Here is a 21,216-nt window from a genome sequence, read left to right as displayed (position 1 = left end):
GGGGGGGGTTCAGTGAAGTAAATGCACTGTAAAAATAATTTGTTGCAGTAATAATGACTGGTGTTGGTCCTATTCCAAATGTGTCCTAATCAAAGTGTTAAAATACTGTGTATGTAGTCAGTACAATATTTGGGTTTTTACAGTAAAATAAATACAGACTAATTTGGCTTCTTGATTAGAAAATGGCTGATGTGAGTCTTGTTTAAACCTAACCAAGTCAAAGTGTTTAAAATAAATTAAACTTTAATTCTCCCAAAAATAAAATAAAAACACTATGAACCCAAAACACCACTCACCCCTCCACACCACATACCCTCACCCCACATTATTAAAATTAATCTTTTCAGTCACAAAATCACTCCACTCTGCTTAAGGCCCTCTTTTGCATGACACATGCAACAAGGCTGGCTAGAAACTCAAGCGTATGTTGGGCCGCCTCCAGCTATCACATTCACCAATACATGGTGAATGTGATAGCTAAAGCAGTGTGCACCCAAAATGAGCACTCTAATCCCAGGTTATTAAAATGTAGCTTCTCAGTAACAAATTTACCCATTTGAAGTGAAGGCTCTCTCATGACACATGTAGTAGGAAAGAAATATTGTGTCACCTTCACTTGGTGGTTCAAAGTTGATACCCAATAGTTCAGGGATATGACTGAATTTAAGTGCCCTTCCTTTCTTTTATATAAAAACTTCTGTCAGCACTTCAGAAATGGCCTTTTCAACTGGCAAACGAAAGCCAACTCATGTAAAGGCAGCCAGCCTATGCCCTTTGGTTTTTCCCCTCCAGCTATGCAATGGAACCAAATACCAGTTTAAATAAGTGTACTGGCCGCTATAGCTAGTGGGGAGACAAAATAGGTGGTACTTTGGACACACACTGTTGTGCAGAGATGTACAGTTGCATGCTGTACACACAGGGCAGCTTTAACTGGACAGCCTCTTGTCTTTGTTCAACCTCACCTACTATGTTACCTGTTTAAGTGTGAAACCAAGGTCATTTTGTAGGATGGAAGGAATCCTTTTTCCTTTAGGTGTTCCCCTTCACTTTTGCATAAAGTCCTTGAATGCAGTCACCCTCAGGAAATGTGAAATTAGATTCTTTGCCACTCTACCTTAGAGTGAAGCACCTTGTCCTACATCTTGGATGATGGCATAGATCCATGCATGATCTTCTCTTTGGATTGGAGAAAGTTTAAACATCCCCACTGAAGACACACAAAAAACCTCCTCCTCCTTTTCACCACCAGCACCACAACCTTCATGTGTAATGCGCGTGCCCCAATCCTTATCCTCTTGATCTTCCTCTGTCTGCTGCTGCCCCTGCAGCATGTAATTAAAAGGATTGATGTTTTTCCCATGTCACTCGCAAAGCTGCATAAAAAGAAGAAGCCTCTACCCCAGAATTTTATATTTAGCATAGGTACATGTCCCCAAGGGCAGTGTCCAGCTCCCTATGTCCTTGCCATTAGCCTCCAAAATGGCCAGAGTTGATTTTCAAGATGTGCCCCCCCTATAGACTTCAGTGGGGTTCAGATTTAAGTTCGCAATTTTTGAACATTACAATGGGTTCAGCAAATGGCCTGTGAACCAAAACCAAGCACATTCATCCTGCCCTAAAAATTACATATCTCCAAATGCCCTTTTCTTAAAACCTCCTAAAACACGAAGGAAAAGAGCACGTTTTGCCCTTTTCTTATCAGTTTCAGAGGTGTATTTACAAATTAAAAAAACAAAAAAAATTATGAGATCCTATCTAATTTTGAGCATCATAAAAGATGTATTATTAGAGTTGTGTATTTTATAAGGAGAAAGTTATTACAGGATGTAAATGACCTGTTATGAGATACTGACATCTGATTATCTGCACACATTGTAATGGCACATCTGTAAAGGAGCTATAGACAGAAGAGGGTGGTTTGCCATGCATGCATGATCCAACCATCCTATAAGGGCCTATAAAAGCAAAGCACTCCATAAACAGAGCTCCATAAAGTCAGCTTCGACTGTTTATGTCAATGGGAGCACAGGGGGAACAAAAGAGTGACACAGGCAGATGTAGCCAGTACTGCTCATTTTGGTGAGCAAAATAGCTATTGGGGCAGGTGTACTAGACTATTCAATCATTATTCCTGAGAGTTGTTTGCTGGAAACCATCTCATGTCTATGTAAGATGAGGACAAAATTGAGTACAGAACAGTTCTCAAAATAATTTGCATATGCAGACATTGTTCAAAAAACATATATGAGGAATGTATTAATGCATGCAGTCTATTGTGATGTATATGTTTAATTGTATATGTGTTAGCACAGCAATCAGTAACTCTTAAAGTGTATTTCCAGTCAGATTGGAGAACCCACACTATACGTTTCTTTTGTCTTCCCATTGACACTGTATAATTATAAATAATAAAAAAATATTTTTACCCTTCTAATGGTGCCTATGGAGCAGCAGTATACATATGACTCCGCAGGAAACTTCTATTGCCCTGAAAAGATGAGAACGTAGAGATAAGAGATGGACTGAAGGAGCAAGACTGAGCGATATGCATTAAGACACAATCTACCATCCAAGTCTTCAGATCTTTAACCCTTTGTTAAGGCAGACAGTCCTGCATATCCAGTTGACAATTTATAATAAAATCTGCCAACAGTGTACATACAAGGTTAATTATGGCAAGTACAACTCCCTAGGCCCTTTATAGTCTTTACATAACAAGTGAGAACTAAGTAGGTTTTTTCAGTCCTGGGGTTTTAAAAAATAGTATTTGAAAGGTAAGCAGAAATTGTATTTATTTTTACTATTATTCTATGTGAATGTGAACATGTAACAAACATAAAGTAGGTGTTATCCCAATTTGGCTGCAAAAGCCGAAATATACTTTAAGCTGCCCATAGACAAATTGCTCAGACTTGCTTGGGTAAACATCTACAGTATCTATAGGGCTATTGAGGAAGAAGGACAAACCACACAGACTATCTCAGCACTAGATTATCTGCAAAAAAAAAAAAGAACAACAATTTGACAGTCTAGAATAGTTTTTCTTAGTTGTTTTGATCTGCCCCATAGACATTATTTTGTTATCTGATCTGGCTCCAAATGGATGAAGACTTATCTAACATCTAACATAGATTAGCTAATACAAACATTTTACAAGGCTAACCAGGCAGCTAAATCAGCAGGCAGAAGTAAATTGGCTAAAAGATGTCCATTTAAAACAATATAGTAAATACTTACCTTTCTTGCTGCCTGCACCACTGAATTACATTCCGATGAAGAGAAATCCTCTGCTAAGGTCTCTTCATATACAAACACTTCCAGACATGCTGATCTCTTGTGCCCCCACCTGTAGTCAGCTGGAGGAACCTTTAAGCGCAGTGGGGTGCAAAGGAGTTTTAGACTTTGTATAGTGTCAGTTTCTGCACCGACTTCACTGGATGATTTTTCCTCAACTGAGCAGCATCAAGTGTCGCATGCATTGGGAAAGGTAAGTATTTACTATATTCTTTTACAGGGACTTGTATTATCTTCTATTACAGGTACATAATTTTGGCCAATTTAATATTGCCACCAGGGTTGCTTTAATAGTTATAGAATCAAGGTGCTTGATTACAGCTTTTGTCCTTCTTGATAGCTTAAAAGAGATTTCCAGCCTAAGCTGTATGTGAAATGGATGAACTGGGGATGATGTTTATTTTAATTACCTCTGCATCCCCTTTTCTTTTTCAGATATTCAGTGGTATTTTGCCAAGCAATTCTACCTCAGGATCTTCTGTTTTAAAAGATGCAACAAGACCTGAACATTAACCAGCTAATAAATTATGTGTATGTGAAGGCAGCGAGTAATCTGTTCACATCCACATTCAGTGTACATTTCTGTATGTACCAGAAACAGAATGCAACTTAAAAACCCAGTAGGCAGCAGTTAAAATAAAAACACATTAGTAATTTAAAAAAAAAGTTTAAAACATTCAAAATAGTGCAAAATAATTTCAGATAATTTTTTTTTAAAGAGGGATATCAGAGGAGTATTTTTGGATGCAAAATATTTGAAATGGAAGAAAATGGTGTACATTCCACTAAAAAAGCCTAACATCCCCATCACAGTTTAGTTTTCATGAACATACTTTCTATGCTGTCAGAAATGCTGCATGGGCTTTTTTCTAAAGACCACCAAGCTAAACTGATGTAGTGATTGCACTAACCTTTTAACTATAACATATACAGTGCACTGGAATCATATAGGTTCATTCCTACACAAAACATGACCCGCTACATAGATACATCTTGTTTCTATCAAAGTCGTTTGACATTCAAAGTAATTTGAAATTCTATGCCCATATTTATTTCTTTCTACCTTTTTTTCTTGAATGCATTATTAAGAATGTACATTAAGAGCCCCATATTCCGTTTATTGTAGACGTGATCATAACATTTGTTTCCTATATATAGATGTTTTCCCAAGCGTAATCCTCTATAATTGTCCCACGCACATGTTCCGATAAGATATATAATTAGATATGTATGTTTTATAATCAGTCCCAGTGAGATAAAGGATGCATATTATGATCTCAAGTGCTAGATGTAGATATATTAACTATTTGTGGTTATAGTCAATGTGCTGCATGTCACAGGATAGGAATTGGTCTGTATATACAGTATTCCGGTGATGAAAAAGAAACAGAAAAGAATACTCTAATCATAAAACAAATGTAGTGATCTCACATGCGATCAAAATAATGCATACTAAATATATACTGTATACTGTGGGTAGCAATATATATATATTAGCCCAACAATTGCCGTATGTATAGGCTAGTTTCTAAAGAGTCCGGGACACCCAACATCAAGTGTCATTATCTAGCTATGAAAACATTTATGTGTGCCTTGCTGACTATGGTGGCTAGTCCTTAAAGATAAATGAATACCAGGCCACATTTTGAGGAATTCATATGCAGATCAGGAAGCAAGCTCTGTGTGCCAAAGTACATGAGATCACATGTTGCCAAAGTACAAAAGTTTTTTAGTATTGAGATACTTTGTTGCAATTCTAGAGACGACTGGAGGGAATGGGCATAGAAATATAACCATTGATAATACAGTGGTAGCAATGGTTACATTTATATGCTCATTCTCTCCAGTGTTCTCTTGAAATGTATCTTGATACTAACATGTATATATTTTCTATGACCATCAGCTCCATTTAGTAACCATAATGCAGTATTTTCCTGATTCACTCTGTTCTGTATGAATAAACCTATTGAGAACATTTGGCCAGAAAAGATATTACACTAAGAACATTTGTTTATGCCCCATTCTCACAACAGCTGCCTAACTTGCACAGAACAAATGTACCTGCAGTTTTTCTGGAAAAATAAACTATGCATTTTTTTATATCAATCAATCCCCTGGTGTGAATGATCAAAAAATAGGAAGGTGCATTTTAGAGGTGCACCAGGTGCCTGGTGTGAATGGAAACTGCAAATACACTTATCATTTAATGTGCATCATCAACATATACTAACCATGCCATAAAAATGGAAAGAGAATCATATGCCTGTAGATATTACTTATCTGCTACTTCTTTATTAGCATGCCATTCTATTATCTAGTTCTCTCCGTCCAAAAGGGTTTTGCCTTGCAAATGATATTGTGTCCAGAATTTTTTATACACTTTAATTCAACCCTAGTTCCGTGTTTTTATCGATTGTATGTCTATTAAATCTTTTGATATTATTAGCATTATGCTAGGTGGATAGGATTAGGACCCAGAAAAATCAAGTATGCATCAAGTATGCACTATACAGAGTGGCATTTTGCAGTGTCCCCTTACAGTGGTGGCAAGTGGAGAAGTGCCCCCTTACACTGGTGATCAGTAGAGTAGTGTCCCCTTGGATTTATGGTCAGTGAAATTTTCCCTTACATTGCTGGTCATTGTAGTGACCCCTTACATTGGTGGTTGGTAGAGAAGTGCCTTCATATGTTTATGGTCATTGTAGTGCCTCCTTATATTGGTAGTCAGTGGAGACATACCCCCATATGTTGGTGGTAAGTGATGAAGTGCCTCCTCATTACTTTGATGATAGGTGGAAAATTGTCTCCTTAATTTGTTGGTCAGTAAAGGAGTAAACTATTTCATTGCTGGACAGTGCTAAATCGCCCCCTTGTGTTAGTGGACATTGCAATGCCCCTGTACATTGGCGGTCATTGCCACAATGTCTCTGTGCTGGTGGAGAGTAAAGTACCCCTTACCTTAGTAGCTCAATGCCCCCCTTATGCTGGTGGACAGTTAAATGCTCTCCAAATTGTTGGTCAGTGATGAGATGCCACCCTCTTCTGCTGGTGGACAGTAAAATTTCCAGCGTACATTTGTGGTCAGTGGTTACATACCTAAAGCAGTGCTGGGGGTGGATTGCATCCATATAGATAGTAAAGCAACTGTAACGAAAGTTCATTACATACTAGAAGACCAGTACAGGCTCAAACATGTGCATGTACTATAGCTCATGGCCCTGTGTACAAAAACAAAGGCAAACATACATTACCCAGCAGGCATGTGGTCCTGGTCCTGCAACCTCCAGTCATCTGGTCCATGCATCCGATCCTCTATGCAGATCCAGTTCAGCCTGCAAACACCAGCAGTCATGCCAATTTGTGTCCTCACAGTCCCTGTTACCACTTCCGGGAGTGGCGGACAAAAGGTGCAAGAGGGGCTCCTGTTCAGCTCGATCTGCACCCAGGTATTTGACAGCAACTTACTTCACTTCACAAATCACTTCATTCTTTGCAGCAAACTCTTAACTGATTCTTTGTCAAAAACAGAGGATATAATAAAAGAGCCATTTTCATCTTATAATACAGGTTTAATGTGCTGGTTACCTTGTATCTTTTTAAGATTATGAGAAGTTATATGACTTAAAGAACTCCAAGATTTTGAAAAATTAACCCTTGCACTGGGGCAAAAATAAAGAATAAATACTCACCCAATCCTTGGTCCTGTGGCAGTGACCGCTCACCTCTCTCTTCCTCCACTTCGGCTTTGATATGTCCCTCAGTGTCTACACGTCTCATAGTCTTGTATTAGATGATGTCACAGGTTCTGAGGGGAAAAGAGGCTACAAGGACTGGTCTAGAAGCCAGGCAGGACCAAAGAGATCAGGTGAGTATTTCTTCTTAATTTTCGCCCTTAAACAACATGGGCACTTAACCCTTGCAGTGGGGGGTAGCCCCACTGCAAGAGTTACCTTTTTGAATCCTGGAGTATCCGCTTTAATACTTTTTTCCTCTTCTAATAACATTTAAATTGCTGTAGATTTACATTATACTGTAGCATGGTGTACATAAACTGTAGCATGGGGTACAAAAACTGATTGGAGGGTCACAGATACTATTACCACCACCTATATTTGGGCACACAGATGTGAGAAAGAGGACCTTGTTCCTCAACATTAAGACACGGGTACTTTGCAAGGGGGAGGGAGGCTTGAAAGGCATGTGACCTGGTATGCTACAGGAAGGAATTCTGTTCAATATTTTCCACATAATGGCATGTTGTGAAAACATTGCTGCAGTGCATTCCTTAGTTCCCTATTCTTAAAACTGTATATTATAGGATTTAGCAATGGAGTCACCACAATATATAATAATGACAACAGTTTGTTGACATTAAATGACTGATTATTAGAAGGGACCACATACATTATTATCAAAGTTCCATAATACATGCTGACCACTATTAGATGAGAACTACAGGTTGAAAATGTTTTATGTCTGTCTTTGCTTGTGATCATTTTGAAAATAGTCCGAAGAATAGAAATATAAGACCAGACAATAACTATAAACGGAAAGAGAGTGATGCAAAACGAAAAAACAAGGGCTTCCACTTTAACTTCAGTTGTGTCTGAACAAGAAAGATCTAAAATGGGCTCCCGGTCACAAAAAAAATGGTCAATGCCACTAGTCTTGCAAAACTGCAAACTGCTCATCAGGATAATTGTCCCTAATGTAGCCATAAGACCAGCTGTCCAAACAACAACAGCAAGCTTAACGCAAAGTCTTTCATTCATGATAGAGGTGTAATGCAGTGGACGGCAGATGGCTAAGTAACGGTCATAGGACATGACAGCAAGGAGAAAACATTCAGTTGTGGCAGAAGTTCCAAACATGTAAAACTGAAGAAAACATTCTGTTACGGAGATGATTCCAAGATCAACCGTTAGTAAATATAACATATTAGGCACAATGTTCGTGGTCAAAATGATTTCACATGCAGACAAGTTGCTTAGGAAAAAGTACATTGGTCTGCTGAGTTGTTGGCATATGGATGAAAGTACTATAATCAGAACATTTCCCGAGATGGTAAACATGTATGTCAAGAGAAAAATGACAAATAGAAATTCCTTAAAAGGGCGAGGTATTTGAAATCCAATCATTATAAATTCCCTGAGGCTGATATTTGTCTCGTTTATTTGCATGGTCTGTAAGACAAAGTAAAAAAATATATGTACAGTACAATGATGGAAATGAAAGTATTCTATATTATGTACTGTACATCTAATCACCAGTGAATCTTCATGAATCATAAGTGGAGGAAATGAACATTTTGGAGGGGTTTGTGTAGGAAAATTTAGCTTGCATCAAGCTGCTTTTGAATTGGGAAAAACTATTTGTTTTCAAAAGCCCAAAAGTTGCCAACTAAATTCCTTCTCCTTAACTTAACTTAAAAACTCCTCCTTATTTTTTAAACTTCAATTAAAAACATTGCAATTTACATCTGATTGGATAGTATGAGCAAAACAGTTTTTTTCCTTTCGCATCCTTTAAACCTAAAGTTTATAGTCTGCTTTTTCTGGTCCACTCCCCGTTCCCATCAACATGCTAATGAAATGTTCAAATAAAACCTTTACATTTTCATTACATACCTGATTTTAGACCCAGTAATATCATTACTAGGTCTCTGAGCTTTTCAAAACAATGCAGTCAGATCATGGCTAGTGGGAGGGGTCGGCAGGGTGCTGTACATAGCTTCCTAAAAACATCACAGCACCCTGCCTTGTTGCTGCTCTTAAGAGCCCTCAGCACTGATGCAAACAATGGCTTGACTCTTGGGAGGAGTTATGCAAATATCACAATGGCTTGATCTGCAGGAGTGGTTGTTTCTAGGCAGACTGCATTTGCATGTATTGTAATGTCCACATGTGATTATGAGCCTCCATGATTGACAGAACAGAAATCCAGTGAATTAACGGGGCAGGCCTGGGACAATGAAGCTAAGATAGAAAGCGATAAATTATGTTGGATGACCTCCAGCTAGGAATTGAGGCAGGCTTTGTCTGACTTGCTGCAGCTTCCAATGCACAATGTTAGAAGCTCACAGTGTGTGATTAAAATTCAGTACAAGAGAGGAGACTGTACCACAGTGTAAGACTACAGGTAAGGCTAAAGTTCAACTTTAAACAAGTTCTAAACAAGTGGTGTTTAGTTGTTATCATATGTTAGGATTGAAAGATTACGTACAGTACCATTGACTTGGAAATAAAGTTACAGTTTTCCATTATTCAGAGACCCCAAAATGTATCCTGTCAATGCCTTTGCCAAATTACTAACTGAGAAGAACAGTTTAGGCTGCATTTTTTCTAACTGGCTTTTTGCTATGAGATAAACCCCTGTGACATTGGACAAAAGCATCTGAGACTCACACTAGACTATCACAGAGCTGCACATTTGTCAAATCACTAACAGAGGAGGTTCACAAATAACATTATTTTAAAACTGCAAAGCTGATACTTAGAGGGTTATTCACTAATGAGCCGAAGGATCCAACTGTAGCTTCAGGACTGCTGTACAGCCTATTCACAATAGCTATTCCCCATCGGCACGGGGACAAGGTGCTTTTCCAGGGGGGGCCTGGAAAAGCACCCCCCCCCAGCATTGGTATGGCAGGGGGGGGCGCTTGTCTCCTCCCTTTTCTGTCCTGCCAGGCCTGTGCTCGGATCAAGGGTCTGGTGGGAAATTTTAGGGGGGACCCCACGCTATTTTTTCCCCATTTTTGGGGTGGGGTTCCCCTTTAAAATTCCTACCAGACCTTAAGGGCCTGGTATATCTTTGGGGGGGACCACACACACTTTTATTTATTTTTAACTTAGGGGCCCTCCTAAAATTATTTTTTAAATAGGACCTAAAGGGTCTGGTATGGTTTGGGAGTGGGACCCCACAGTGTTGTTTTTTTGGGGTTTTTTCTTAAAACGTTTTAATGTTTTCTTAACTTTATTTAATTTTTGTTTTTTTTTTACATTTATTAAATTTTTTTAACATATATTTTAAAGAATGTTTTCATTTGTTTAAGTTTTTTCTATTCTGCTTGCTAGCTCGGAGGTAGCGAGCAGAATAGCCGAATGCCGTTCGGTCCCTATGAGAATAGGAGCAAACAGCAATGAGTGAACTGCCGGCTCAGCCAGTCCAGATGTTGGATCAGCTAAGTCGAAAGGCTTCTCCACTTCGGCTCAGTCGAACATGCAGAGCATGTTCGGCTGACCTAAGGCAGCCGATGTACAGCTGATTTTAGCCAATGTACGGCTGAAATTAGCCGTACTGAGCTGACGTTAATAGCCGAACGACGTTTGGCTCAATTCACTTCGGCTGGGTTATTCACTTGGCTGCCTTTGGCAGCCTTGTGAATAACCCTCTTAATCATTGTTCCAAAAGGGAAAGCTTTTCAGAGGCACTGGGCATTTTTGTATATTCTTATACAACTTCTTCTAAAAGAAGGAGATGAGCTCACTGTGTCCAGTTGGGTGACTCCAAACAATCTGGTTTTCTTCATTGAATAGCTGAAAGACTTAAATGTAGATCAACAAAGATCCGATTTCATCATAATGTTTTTATTGTTCACAATTCAATAAAATCAACAAATCAGCCTAAGCATTTCAGGGGCAAAAACATCCCCCCTCCTTGGGGCTTGACATTGAAATACAAATTTCAAAGTCTCAAAATAGTAATAGCCTTTCTGCCATGAACGTACAGTAAGTGCAGAAGTGTTGTCGTTATACCACACAAAGATCTTTCTGGCTACTACTATTTTTAGTCCTCAAATTTTAATCTCATTGTCCCAAGCCCTGAGGAAGGGGAAGTAAAAAAGAGCAGTAGTTAAAAGAGCACATGTACTAACAGGAATAGATGGACTTTTCTTTATAAAACATTGTGTGATCCTTGCCTTTGCTTTATCAATAGCATTTCTAGGTAATATAAGAGTTAACAAGCATTTGAAAGTGACCCAATTTTAGTACTTGATGTAGAATTGATCTTTTATGGTCTGATATGCAGTTAACAGTGAAAGATGCATTTATTGACAACTAAATTGTATTAGAAATAAACAAAAATATCTAAACCCTGAAACAAAAGAGCTAAATATTGCAGTTCTTAGATGTGGACACATGAATTGTGGGAGGACCAACAGGTATTTTATTGTATGAGTACAAAATATACTTGGCCTGAATAATTGAAAAGTAATTCAGCCACCACATCTGGTATTATGCAATAGATAGATTTAGATATTCCTTTAACAATTTTTAATGTCTGAGTGACAAATAATGGTCTAGTATGACTGTGTCTGTAGAATATGTTAGTTCATGATGTTTATTTAAATTGGATATATCATTAAAAGTCACACTTTTTATAAATAACTAGGACACATGCTAGCATCACCAAATCACATTTTTTTAGTGAAAAAAACAACAAATTATTCCTTTCTTGCAATTAATAAAAAAAGTGCCGTCTGCCAGCTACAAGCCTAGGCAGCTTAGATCACATTGTCTCTGGTGACCTATCTTTACTAAAAATAGCCTATTGTTTCAATGCAAGGTGCTGACAGAACATTCATTTTAAATGTAGTACACTAGATAAACAAAAAGACAAATCATTAAAAGTCACATTAATAATCTGAACAAATCTGTCCTCAAAATACAAACAAATGAAACAAGATAATGCAAAACATGCAGATTCAATTTCCAACGTATCACATATTTATTTAATAGAAAAAGAAAGTATGACATTGTATGATTGGGTATACACAAAGATAATCATTGCATGATAAAGTGATAAAGATATAACTTTTTACATGTACATCAAGCATCGTGTTACTTATTCCTGTTATAAAATAGAAATACAAAATAATGTAACGCTGTCAATTCTCCAGGATCACCCACCTGTTTCTTTTTATTAGCGTTTTATGAGTTGAGTAGTGAGTAATTTATGACATTATTCAAATTCCCTTACCTTAAATTGTTATATAATAATTGGGGGTTCATTCACTTGAAATTGACAGTGCTCTATGAAAAATTATCCTTCTTATACGTTTTAAATACATAACGGATTTTTAAATAATAAATTCTTGCCCTCTCGGGGTCAATTATCAAATCCCCTGAGGCTAAAATACTGAAAATCTAACTACATGTAAAAGATAAAATATAATGATGGTAATTTATTAAAACTGGAACTCATGAGAACCAATTGGCTTCTATCTTTCATTTTCAAATATTAACTGAACAAACTGAAAACAGAAGCTGATTGGTTACTATGGGCAACTGCTCCAGATTCTGTCTGCTCCAATTTTAAAACATTTCCCCCAACGTTCTTTCAGTAAGCACATATTTTGAGTTACTATTTTAGTGGCTCCTCTAAAGTAATTTTTAAATTGTTTTCATGTTTTTGTTATTTTATGAAACATAAACGATCTATAGTTTATGCACTAGAAGTAACTATCAGTGGCTCAGTGCTACCACATAGTGCCTCTTGCTTGACAAATGTTGAGAAAAGCTTTTAGCTACATGGGGGGGTGTCAGGTCCAGTGGACAGTATGCTATGACTTATTGTAAATATGTTGGTAATCAGTGTGATTGGGGTTAGTAGGCACGTGACTGAACCTTCCAGTAGAGGTGGCAAGATGATGGAGTTGCAAGGGTTAACCAGGCTTCAGTGACTCAAATGCTGTAAAGTGTAAATGAGATTTATGTAACACAGTTAGCATCTTGGTGTTGTTATGGGAATAGTTTTGCCTGGACCATTCCCAGGCGGTGTATTTCACCTCTTCTAGCCAGGGAGGCACCAAGAATTGAGCCTTCTAAGTACCCTCCAACAAACAAAAGAAGCCCAAACCCAGCATCTTTATATTAAAGGTAATTCATAAAAGATTAAATATGGATCCAGGGATTACCATCTGGAGGTCCTAGTATATATATTCCAGGTACCCTCGTTATTCCCAGTAGAATGACAACAGACAAGGCAGTGGTATCTTTAATCGTTTAACAGATAGATGAAAGTCGGTTATGGAGGGTCTCAGCCTACGCATGTGAGATGTCTATGGAAAGAGGCAATTTTGCTGTGTATTAATCTAGAAAAACCATATCTGTGTCAGACTCATATTAACCTCCCTGGCGGGTTTCCTGAGTCTGGCTCGGGGTTAATTTTAAATACTAGGATCGTTAACCCCGAGCCAGACTCGGGGCTGCAGAGAAAAGTGACACTGCCAGAAAATGAAACTAAAAGCCGGCATCTGACTTTTAGTTTAGTTTTTGGGCGTCACAGCCGGCGGGAAATTCAAAAGAGAAAAGTTCTGATGCTAAAATCCTGAATAATCAGACCGCCAGGGAGGTTAACTTGAAATATTAACCTTTTTGTCATACACGGGTGCTGTCCATTGAAAAATTCCTCTACCGGGTGTGAAATAGGTGGGGGCTTCATGTCCTTATATCTCCTGCTTTCTCACCCTGTTCATCCCAGAGGCTGGACTGCAACCTTAGCTGTGACCCACAGGTATAAAATATGTTGCAATGGTAACCAAGGTGTGCTTTCTTGGGGCCAAAATCTAATTTTGTAGTAAATTGCCATTTTAATAGCCGGAAGCCCCCTGGGATAGAATCAAGTGCTTCTGTAAGTAGGATTTCTATCAATTTTCTCCCTTTTATTTTTGATCCGTTTGTATTGTGTAATTGTCTTATGTAACGTCTATTGTAAATATATGCACTGTGAATACTTTTTTTCTTCATAATAAATCATTTATTTATTAAGTTCCTGCCTTTGTCTGGTATAAGAACCACATATGTTCCTGAGGAGGTTCTTTTAATAATTCTATAACTTAGACGCTTTTGGCTACATTTAAGTATTTGGTGTCTTTGTAAGTTACTCTGGGTATTACATACTAAATTAGGAATTTAATGTTTAACCAGGATTGGTTTGGTGGCAGCATTCTTTAGAGAAGACAGAGTGGGTGGTGTGTAAGTGGGACCTTTAATCATTATTTCCCAGTCTAGTGAAAACAGATAGTTATTTTTCCACCCTCTTACCACTGAAATAAGTCACGTGACCACTTGGAGTAGTGTGCATATGTGACATGGGGTGCATTGTTTTAATGAGCCAGCCAACTCATGGACTTTCATTGTGAGAAGTTAAAGTAAAGCACACTCATTGTGTTGCACTGCAAAGAAAGAAGCATTTGAAATGAGAATATAATACTTCCACCATGTACACATGTAATTGAAATCATGAGTAGAAACTACACATTTAAAAGAAAAACAAATTGATAATATTTACTTATATGAAGTAGATCTATTTATTATGTACATCTAAAAAAAAATTGAAAATAGGAAACATTCCTTTAACCACTTGTGTTTACACCCCCTTCCTGTCCAGGCCAGTTTTCAGTATTCAGCGCTGCAATACTTTGACTGACATTTATTCCGTAATACAACGCTGTACTGAAATTAATTTTATACCATTTTTTTTACATATAGAGCTTTGTTTTGGTAGTATTTAAAAAACATTTACTCTTACCCATATTTTTGGTAAAACATAAAAGATGGGGTCACGTTCGGTAAACAGACACCAAACATGTCAAGCTTTCAAATTGCGTGCGCCTGCGAAATCGAAATAAAGTACCATACCCAAAATTGGCCATAAGCAACGCTTTAAAAGCTTTTACTGCTCATCAATTTAGTGTGATCAGTGAATAATGGCCCTAAAATTATTGCCCTCACTCTGATGTTCCCAGTGATATGCAACATGTGCGGTGTAATGGGTGCAATCATCATTTTCACACGTATGTATGTGGGGCTGGGACACAAAAATGTTTTTGTTTTTTTTACATTCTTTTTTTATGTGACTTTAATTTTGGGGGGGGAACTTACATTTTTTTTCACTTAACTTTATTATTATCACATAGTGGACTAAGAATCCCCCTATGTGATAGCAAAGAGGATGTGACAGGTACTCTTTATGGAGACATCAGGGGTCTCCAAGACCCCTAATGTCATCTTGGGACCAAAAAAGAAGCCGATGAAGCAGAGATCTGCTTCACCAGCTTCTCTGGAGGTTCTGTAGCCAGAGAGTGACAGCAGAATGTGGAAGTGATGTAATATACTTCCGCTTCTGACATGGAGAGGAGGTCGTGTACTGATCTCCCTCTGATCTCCTGTCACAAAGCTGCAGTGCTGGTCCCAGCCTGCCCTGGGCACAGCATAGCTCGGGAGCAGAGCTGCGGAGGGTGGGGGCGGGAGGGGTGTCACGATCGGCACCTCATCGCTTGTATGTAAACAGGCATCACTGCCTGTTTATAATTTATGACAGTTTCCCGCTCGCACTCGCTGTGCGGCGCACGCAAGTGGGTGGGGCTAGCAGGCCGTTTTTAGATGGCCGCTCACATCCAGAAAGCTCCCGGCCGACTGTTTAATTACAACGGCCGGCCAGGAAGTGGTTAAAACACTAATAATAGTACGTTACTTATTTAGTGTACAATGGCCAAGGATATTAATCAAGCAATGGCACATAAGACAAATGGAAACAGCTTAAATGAGGCAAAAGGGAACAATGTAAAAATCCAGCCATAAGCCAAGGAACCCATGTCTGATTACAGCTTTTAGGACAACCTTGCATAAGTCGTATGCCATTGTATTAAAAACTATAGGAACCTATATTTGTTATTTCCAGTGAGATAGGTTTCCAGCGAGATAGGTTTCCAGTTTACTAAATAAATATTTTACAGCTGATAGTTTATTCAAACTATTTATTCTATAGGAAGGTCAGAAAGGATGCCTAAACCCGCAGCTAATATATATATATATATTTCCTGGAGCATCTTGGCAGCACACCATGGGTTAAGATCCGCCCCTCTTAACCCACAGGACACGTGATAAATTTAGGCTCCTCCGAGCCCTACTCATTCTTTGTGTCTGTCCTCGCCATGGGACCGTGATCTCCTGCTGGAGTATGTTTTGTTTTTTTTCCCCTCTGGGAAGCCCTTACCTGCCGTTTTTCGCGGCTCTCCGAATAGGGTCAGTCTTCCCTGTGCCGAGGACCCTGCTCCATGGCTTTAACCCTTTCGCTGCCAAGCCCTCCGGAACATTTTTCAAATTAGCATCAGCATATAGTAGAACTGTAAATGCCAGGTACGTACGGCATACTGAGCTGGCCAGCTACATCCTTGGCAGTGAAAGGGTTAAACAAGCCTGTTCCCAAGGTGAGCATGTTGCTCCAACGTGGCCAAGCCGTGGCAGCCTTTCCTATCCTCCTTAGGGCCCTGCGCCCCTCACTCTCCTTTTTCCTATTTTCTTCGAGCCCGTCGGCCGCGGAGGCCCCGCCCCTGGGAGTTCCCCGCTGATGTCATGATCCCTTCGGTCAGGTGAGTAGACCCAGCGCTGTCTGTATGCGATCGGCTCTCGTGCATGCGCACTAGTGTCGTCCATTTCCAAAATGGTGCCCGCGGCCTCCGAATCATTCTGCGCATGCGCCGGCGTCATTGTTTGCTCAAAAGACACGCTGAAACTTCGCAGCAGCATCGGCTGTTGCCTCCAACGAATGCCGGACGAATTTCGGACAAAATCCTGCGGGGCCTCTGCTCAGTCTGATCTGCTCAGTAAGTTCTTCTTTGTTTTATGTCTTTTTATTGGGACTATTCTAATGCATTTTGTGTACCGTTCCTATAAGCCCATACTATTTTCCCTACGTATTCATTAGGGATGGCTGAAAAGGCTGCCACAAGAAATCCTTCCCCTCCTCATAGGTAATGGTATGGTAAGTGTGAGCCTTTTAAAGAGACGGTGTGTTGGGTTGTTTTTTTCATAACAATTGTTGTGATTTCAGCCCTCCTCACGAAGAGCATCGGAGACATTCCTCAAGATTGCCCTTGTCACCCAGACGTTACAAATCCAGAGGCAGAAGTGGATCAAGGCGGGAGCATAGGGAGTCGGTTTCTCACCACTCACACCACCGCCATCATCCTGCACACGAGGCCTGCTGGGTATGCGGCAATCAGGCACTCCCAGACAAGTTGGTCTTCCAATCCTGCCTCACCAATGCCACCAGGGACGCACCTACCCCGCCTGCCACTCCAATGTCACTCCTCATGCAGTCATTCAAAAACCGTCACCGAGAGAGTGGCCAGTTTAAGCAGATGGATGGGCCATCCACATCCCAGCGACCTACTGAGGCCACAGAGGCCGGCACACACTCAGAAATGTCAGATGCAGAGGAGCCTCCCTGCCCTTCCAGCTTTGATTTCAGCCTGGTGGAACCATTCATTGCGGCAGTTAAGGAGGCAATTGACTGGAAGGACCCGGTTGTGGAGCCTGCAAAGGTGAGACGCTTCTTTCCTCATTTAAAGAAATCCTTTCCCTACATGGATGAGATAAAGGAACTTATTATGGAGGAATGGAAACGGGCTGAGAAGGCTCCGAATGTTAACAATCGCATGGCGAAGTTATATATTCTCATGGAAGATGAAGCACCCAAGCTTAACTCTCGTCCACTGTGGATGCAGCGGTGATGCGCCTAGCCAGACACATTACATTGCCCATGGAGGATGCAGTTTCTTTTATAGAACCACTTGATCGCAAAGCGGATCTGGATATGAAAAAAAGCCTATCTGACTTCAGGAAATTTTCTGTCGCCCGGCTAACGCCCTGACTTCTGTTTCTCGAGCCATTTCCACATGGACCGGCAATATTGAGCAGGCGCTCAATTCCGATGTAAGCCAGGAGAGCATCATTCTCGCTCTACAGGAATTCGACTTGCGGGCGACTTTATCGGAGAAGCGGCTATTGACATCATCCGATGTACTGCCAGATCGATGCTTGCTACAAATACCGCCAGGAGAGCGCTCTGGCTGAGGCCATGGGTGGCGGATTCGGCGTCAAAGACCAGCTGGTGTCGCATTCTGTTTGATGGTTCAAATCTCTTGGGCCCAAAGCTCGATGCGGCAATATCCAAGGTGACTGGGGGTAAATCTGGCCTCCTTCCACAGGATAGAAGTAAGAAACGTCCACGGTTCAACCCCAATAGAAGGCCTTTCACAGAGCCCGCCAGGGATGCTCGTTCATATTGACCATGTAGAGAGTTTAGGAGAGGCTGGAGAGGCACTCAATCTTCCCTCCTCCGAGTCTCCAAGGCCGCTTCACCGTCCGGGTCTCAGCCGCCCAGAAAATCCTTTCGACGGTCAACGGCTCTCCACAGGTCTGGTGGGAGCACGTCTTCAATCTTTCATCCCAGCATGGCAAGACATTGTCCAGGATCCATGGGTATTGTCAACTGTATCCCGGGGTCACAGGTGGTCTTTTAAAAGGAGACCACCAGCAAGCAGATTCATGCCAACCTACCTTCCATCGTCAGGCCCAGATGCCCACATCTTTGCAGAGTACATCCTCACATTAATCGAGAAGGGCGCAATCACAGAGGTTCCTCTAGGGGAACGTTACTCAGGGTTCTACTCGCCCATGTTTTTGGTCAGGAAGAAGACGGGTGACTTACGTCCCGTACTGGATTTGAAGGACCTCAACAGGTGTATACGGGTGTCTTCCTTCCGAATGGAATCGCTTCAGTCGATTCTGCCATCCATTCGTCTCCAGGATTGGATGACCTCAGTGGATCTCTCGGATGCCTAATTCCACATGCCTGTCCATGCCAGTTTTCAGAAGTACCTGTGCTTTGCCATCATGGGAGCACATTTCCAGTTTGTGTGCCTTCCATTCGGCATTTCCACGGCTCCTCGTACCTTCACCAAGCTACTACGACCACTCATCGCTCATGCCAGGCTGCAGGGCATTCGAGTTTTCCATTATCTGGACAACATCCTGCTTTTGTCCCAATCATCCGCAGTTATCTTACAGAATCAGCAACTGCTTCTCGCCCTGCTGCAGTGCTTGGGTTGGTTGATCAACCTCGAGAAGTCTCAGTTACACCCCTCACAACAACTGGTGTTTCTGGGCGCCCTCCTAGACACCAGTCGGAACTCTATCTCTCTCCCTCAAGACAAAGTTGCCACCCTGCGGCACAGGGTTCTTCAGGTAGTATCGTTACCATGGATGAGTGCACGCAAATGCCTGAGCCTTCTGGGCACCCTCTCTTCTACCATTCTGATGGTCCGATGGGCCCATTGGAGATTGAGGATATTCCAGTTTTACTTCCTAAAGCAGTGGAACAGAGCGGATCTTCGCCAGCGGATTTTCATCACCTCAGACACGAAGCAGTCCCTCTGGTGGTGGACTCAACAGCGGAATCTTCTGAGTCATCACCTCATCTTTCCCCCACAGCCGGTGGTGATCACCTCGGATGCGAGCCTCCATAGTTGGGGTGCACACTGCCAGGGCCTAGCGGCGCAGGGCAGGTGGTCTTTTCCATCTCGGGGTCTGCCCTCGAACATCCTGGAAGTGAGAGCAGCTTTCAAGGGCCTCCTGACCTTTTCTTCCCTGATTCGCAGTAATTTTGTTCAACTCCAGATCGACAACCGAACAGCAGTGGCTTACATTCAGAAGCAGGGGGCACACACAGTCGTTCCATGCTGCGGGAGCTCGAACCAATAATGACCTGAGCACAGACACACCTGTGGCATCTGTCGGCCATTTATCTACCGGGCATACAGAACGGCCTTGCCGACCTCCTCAGCAGATTAACTGTCGACCCTCACGAGTGGGAACTGAACCAAGAGGTCTTCAACATGGTGACGAGGCACTGGGGCCTACCACAAATAGACCTGTTCGCTTCTCCCATGAACAGCAAGGTCCGCTTCTTTGTGGCCAGATTTTCCTGCATCCAGGCGGTAGCAGCAGATGCTCTGACTTGTCAGTGGCCCTTCAACCTAGGCTACGCCTTTCCTCCCTACCCGCTGATTCCGTGGTTTCTGCGGTGGGTGTCCACCTTTCCTCGGGTGCTTATTGCAATCATTCCATACTGGCCCAGGAGGCCATGGTTCCCGGCACTGTTGGAGTTGAGCCTGGAGTCTCCTCTTCCCCTCCCCAATCGCAGCGATCTCCTGATACAGGGCCCTCTCCTCCACCCTGCACCGGGTTCACTCCATCTGATGGCCTGGAGGTTGACAGGGAACGCCTTTCCGGTTTAGGATGTTCCCATCCACATTGCTGACGGCAAGGAAGCACTCTACAAATGCTACTTACAAACGGATTTTGGACAAGTTTGCCGAGGCTTCGGCTGACGGAGGCTTTGATGCCCGTACCCCATTGGTCAATCATGTCCTCGATTTCCTGCAGGCGGGCTGGGAGAGGGGCCTTAGCTGGAACTGTCTCGGCCATCTCTGCATTGTCAGGTTGCAGGTGGGCCTTGGATCCGTTGATCATTCGGTTCTTGAAGGGATGTATGAAAATTCGTCCTCCGGTGAAGCCATTGTTCCCACATTTGGGACTTATCTCTGGTCCTGGATGTTCTGCAACATGCTCCCTTTTATCCGCATGTGGAGACATCTCTATGGGACTTGACTCTCAAGACCACCTTCCTTCTGGCCATTACATCGGCTAGGCGGGTTTCCGAGCTGCACACTCTTACTGTCACAGAACCATTCTGCACGTTCTTCCCTGACGGGGTCGTTCTGAGAACTCACCCTTCCTTCCATCCAAAGGTTACCTCCTCGTTCCATCTCGATACAGAAATCATTCTCCCGACCCTTATGGATGATGGAGGTGCGCCACATGCACTTGATGTATCCAGCACTCTACAGGTATATATTGGTGCAACGCAACCGTTTCGTCTGGCGGATAATCTCCTGGTCATCCCCTGGGGATGCAAAAAGGGTTGCACAGCCTCTGTGCGCACTATAGCAGCGTGGTTGGTGAAAATCATCAGAAAAGCATACTCCAATCATGGTCTTCATCCACCTGATGAGATAAGGGCACATTCCACAAGGGGCATGGCAGCTTCCTGGGCACAAAAATTGGAAGA

The 21,216-nt window shown here is 41.6% G+C and overlaps 2 protein-coding genes across 2 annotated transcripts in view; one reads left to right on the top strand and one right to left on the bottom strand.

Moving 5' to 3' along the window:
* Positions 1 to 3,803, top strand: part of LOC108799946 (olfactory receptor 6F1-like) — an 11,724-nt gene extending 7,921 nt beyond the window's left edge. The window contains exon 2 of the mRNA XM_018571891.1: positions 3,733 to 3,803. Within this exon, the coding sequence (XP_018427393.1) occupies positions 3,733 to 3,803 (71 nt within the window). The remainder of the gene's footprint in view (positions 1 to 3,732) is intronic.
* A 3,726-nt stretch (positions 3,804 to 7,529) lies between these two features.
* Positions 7,530 to 8,300, bottom strand: LOC108799945 (olfactory receptor 10A7-like). Its single transcript, XM_018571890.1, has one exon. It carries the CDS (start codon positions 8,298 to 8,300, stop codon positions 7,530 to 7,532), a length of 771 nt encoding a protein of 256 aa, XP_018427392.1.
* Between the last annotated feature and the right edge of the window lie 12,916 nt (positions 8,301 to 21,216).

This window comes from Nanorana parkeri, unplaced genomic scaffold, assembly GCF_000935625.1.
Source record: "Nanorana parkeri isolate BGI_ZX_2015 unplaced genomic scaffold, ASM93562v1 scaffold1859, whole genome shotgun sequence".
NCBI classification, from domain to species: Eukaryota; Metazoa; Chordata; class Amphibia; order Anura; family Dicroglossidae; genus Nanorana; species Nanorana parkeri.
This window is presented reverse-complemented; position numbering and strand designations above follow the sequence as displayed.

What these genes read in the sequence shown, in the direction of transcription:
- LOC108799945 (XM_018571890.1), bottom strand. Translation starts at nt 8,300, where the DNA reads ATGTACTTTTTCCTAAGCAACTTGTCTGCATGTGAAATCATTTTGACC.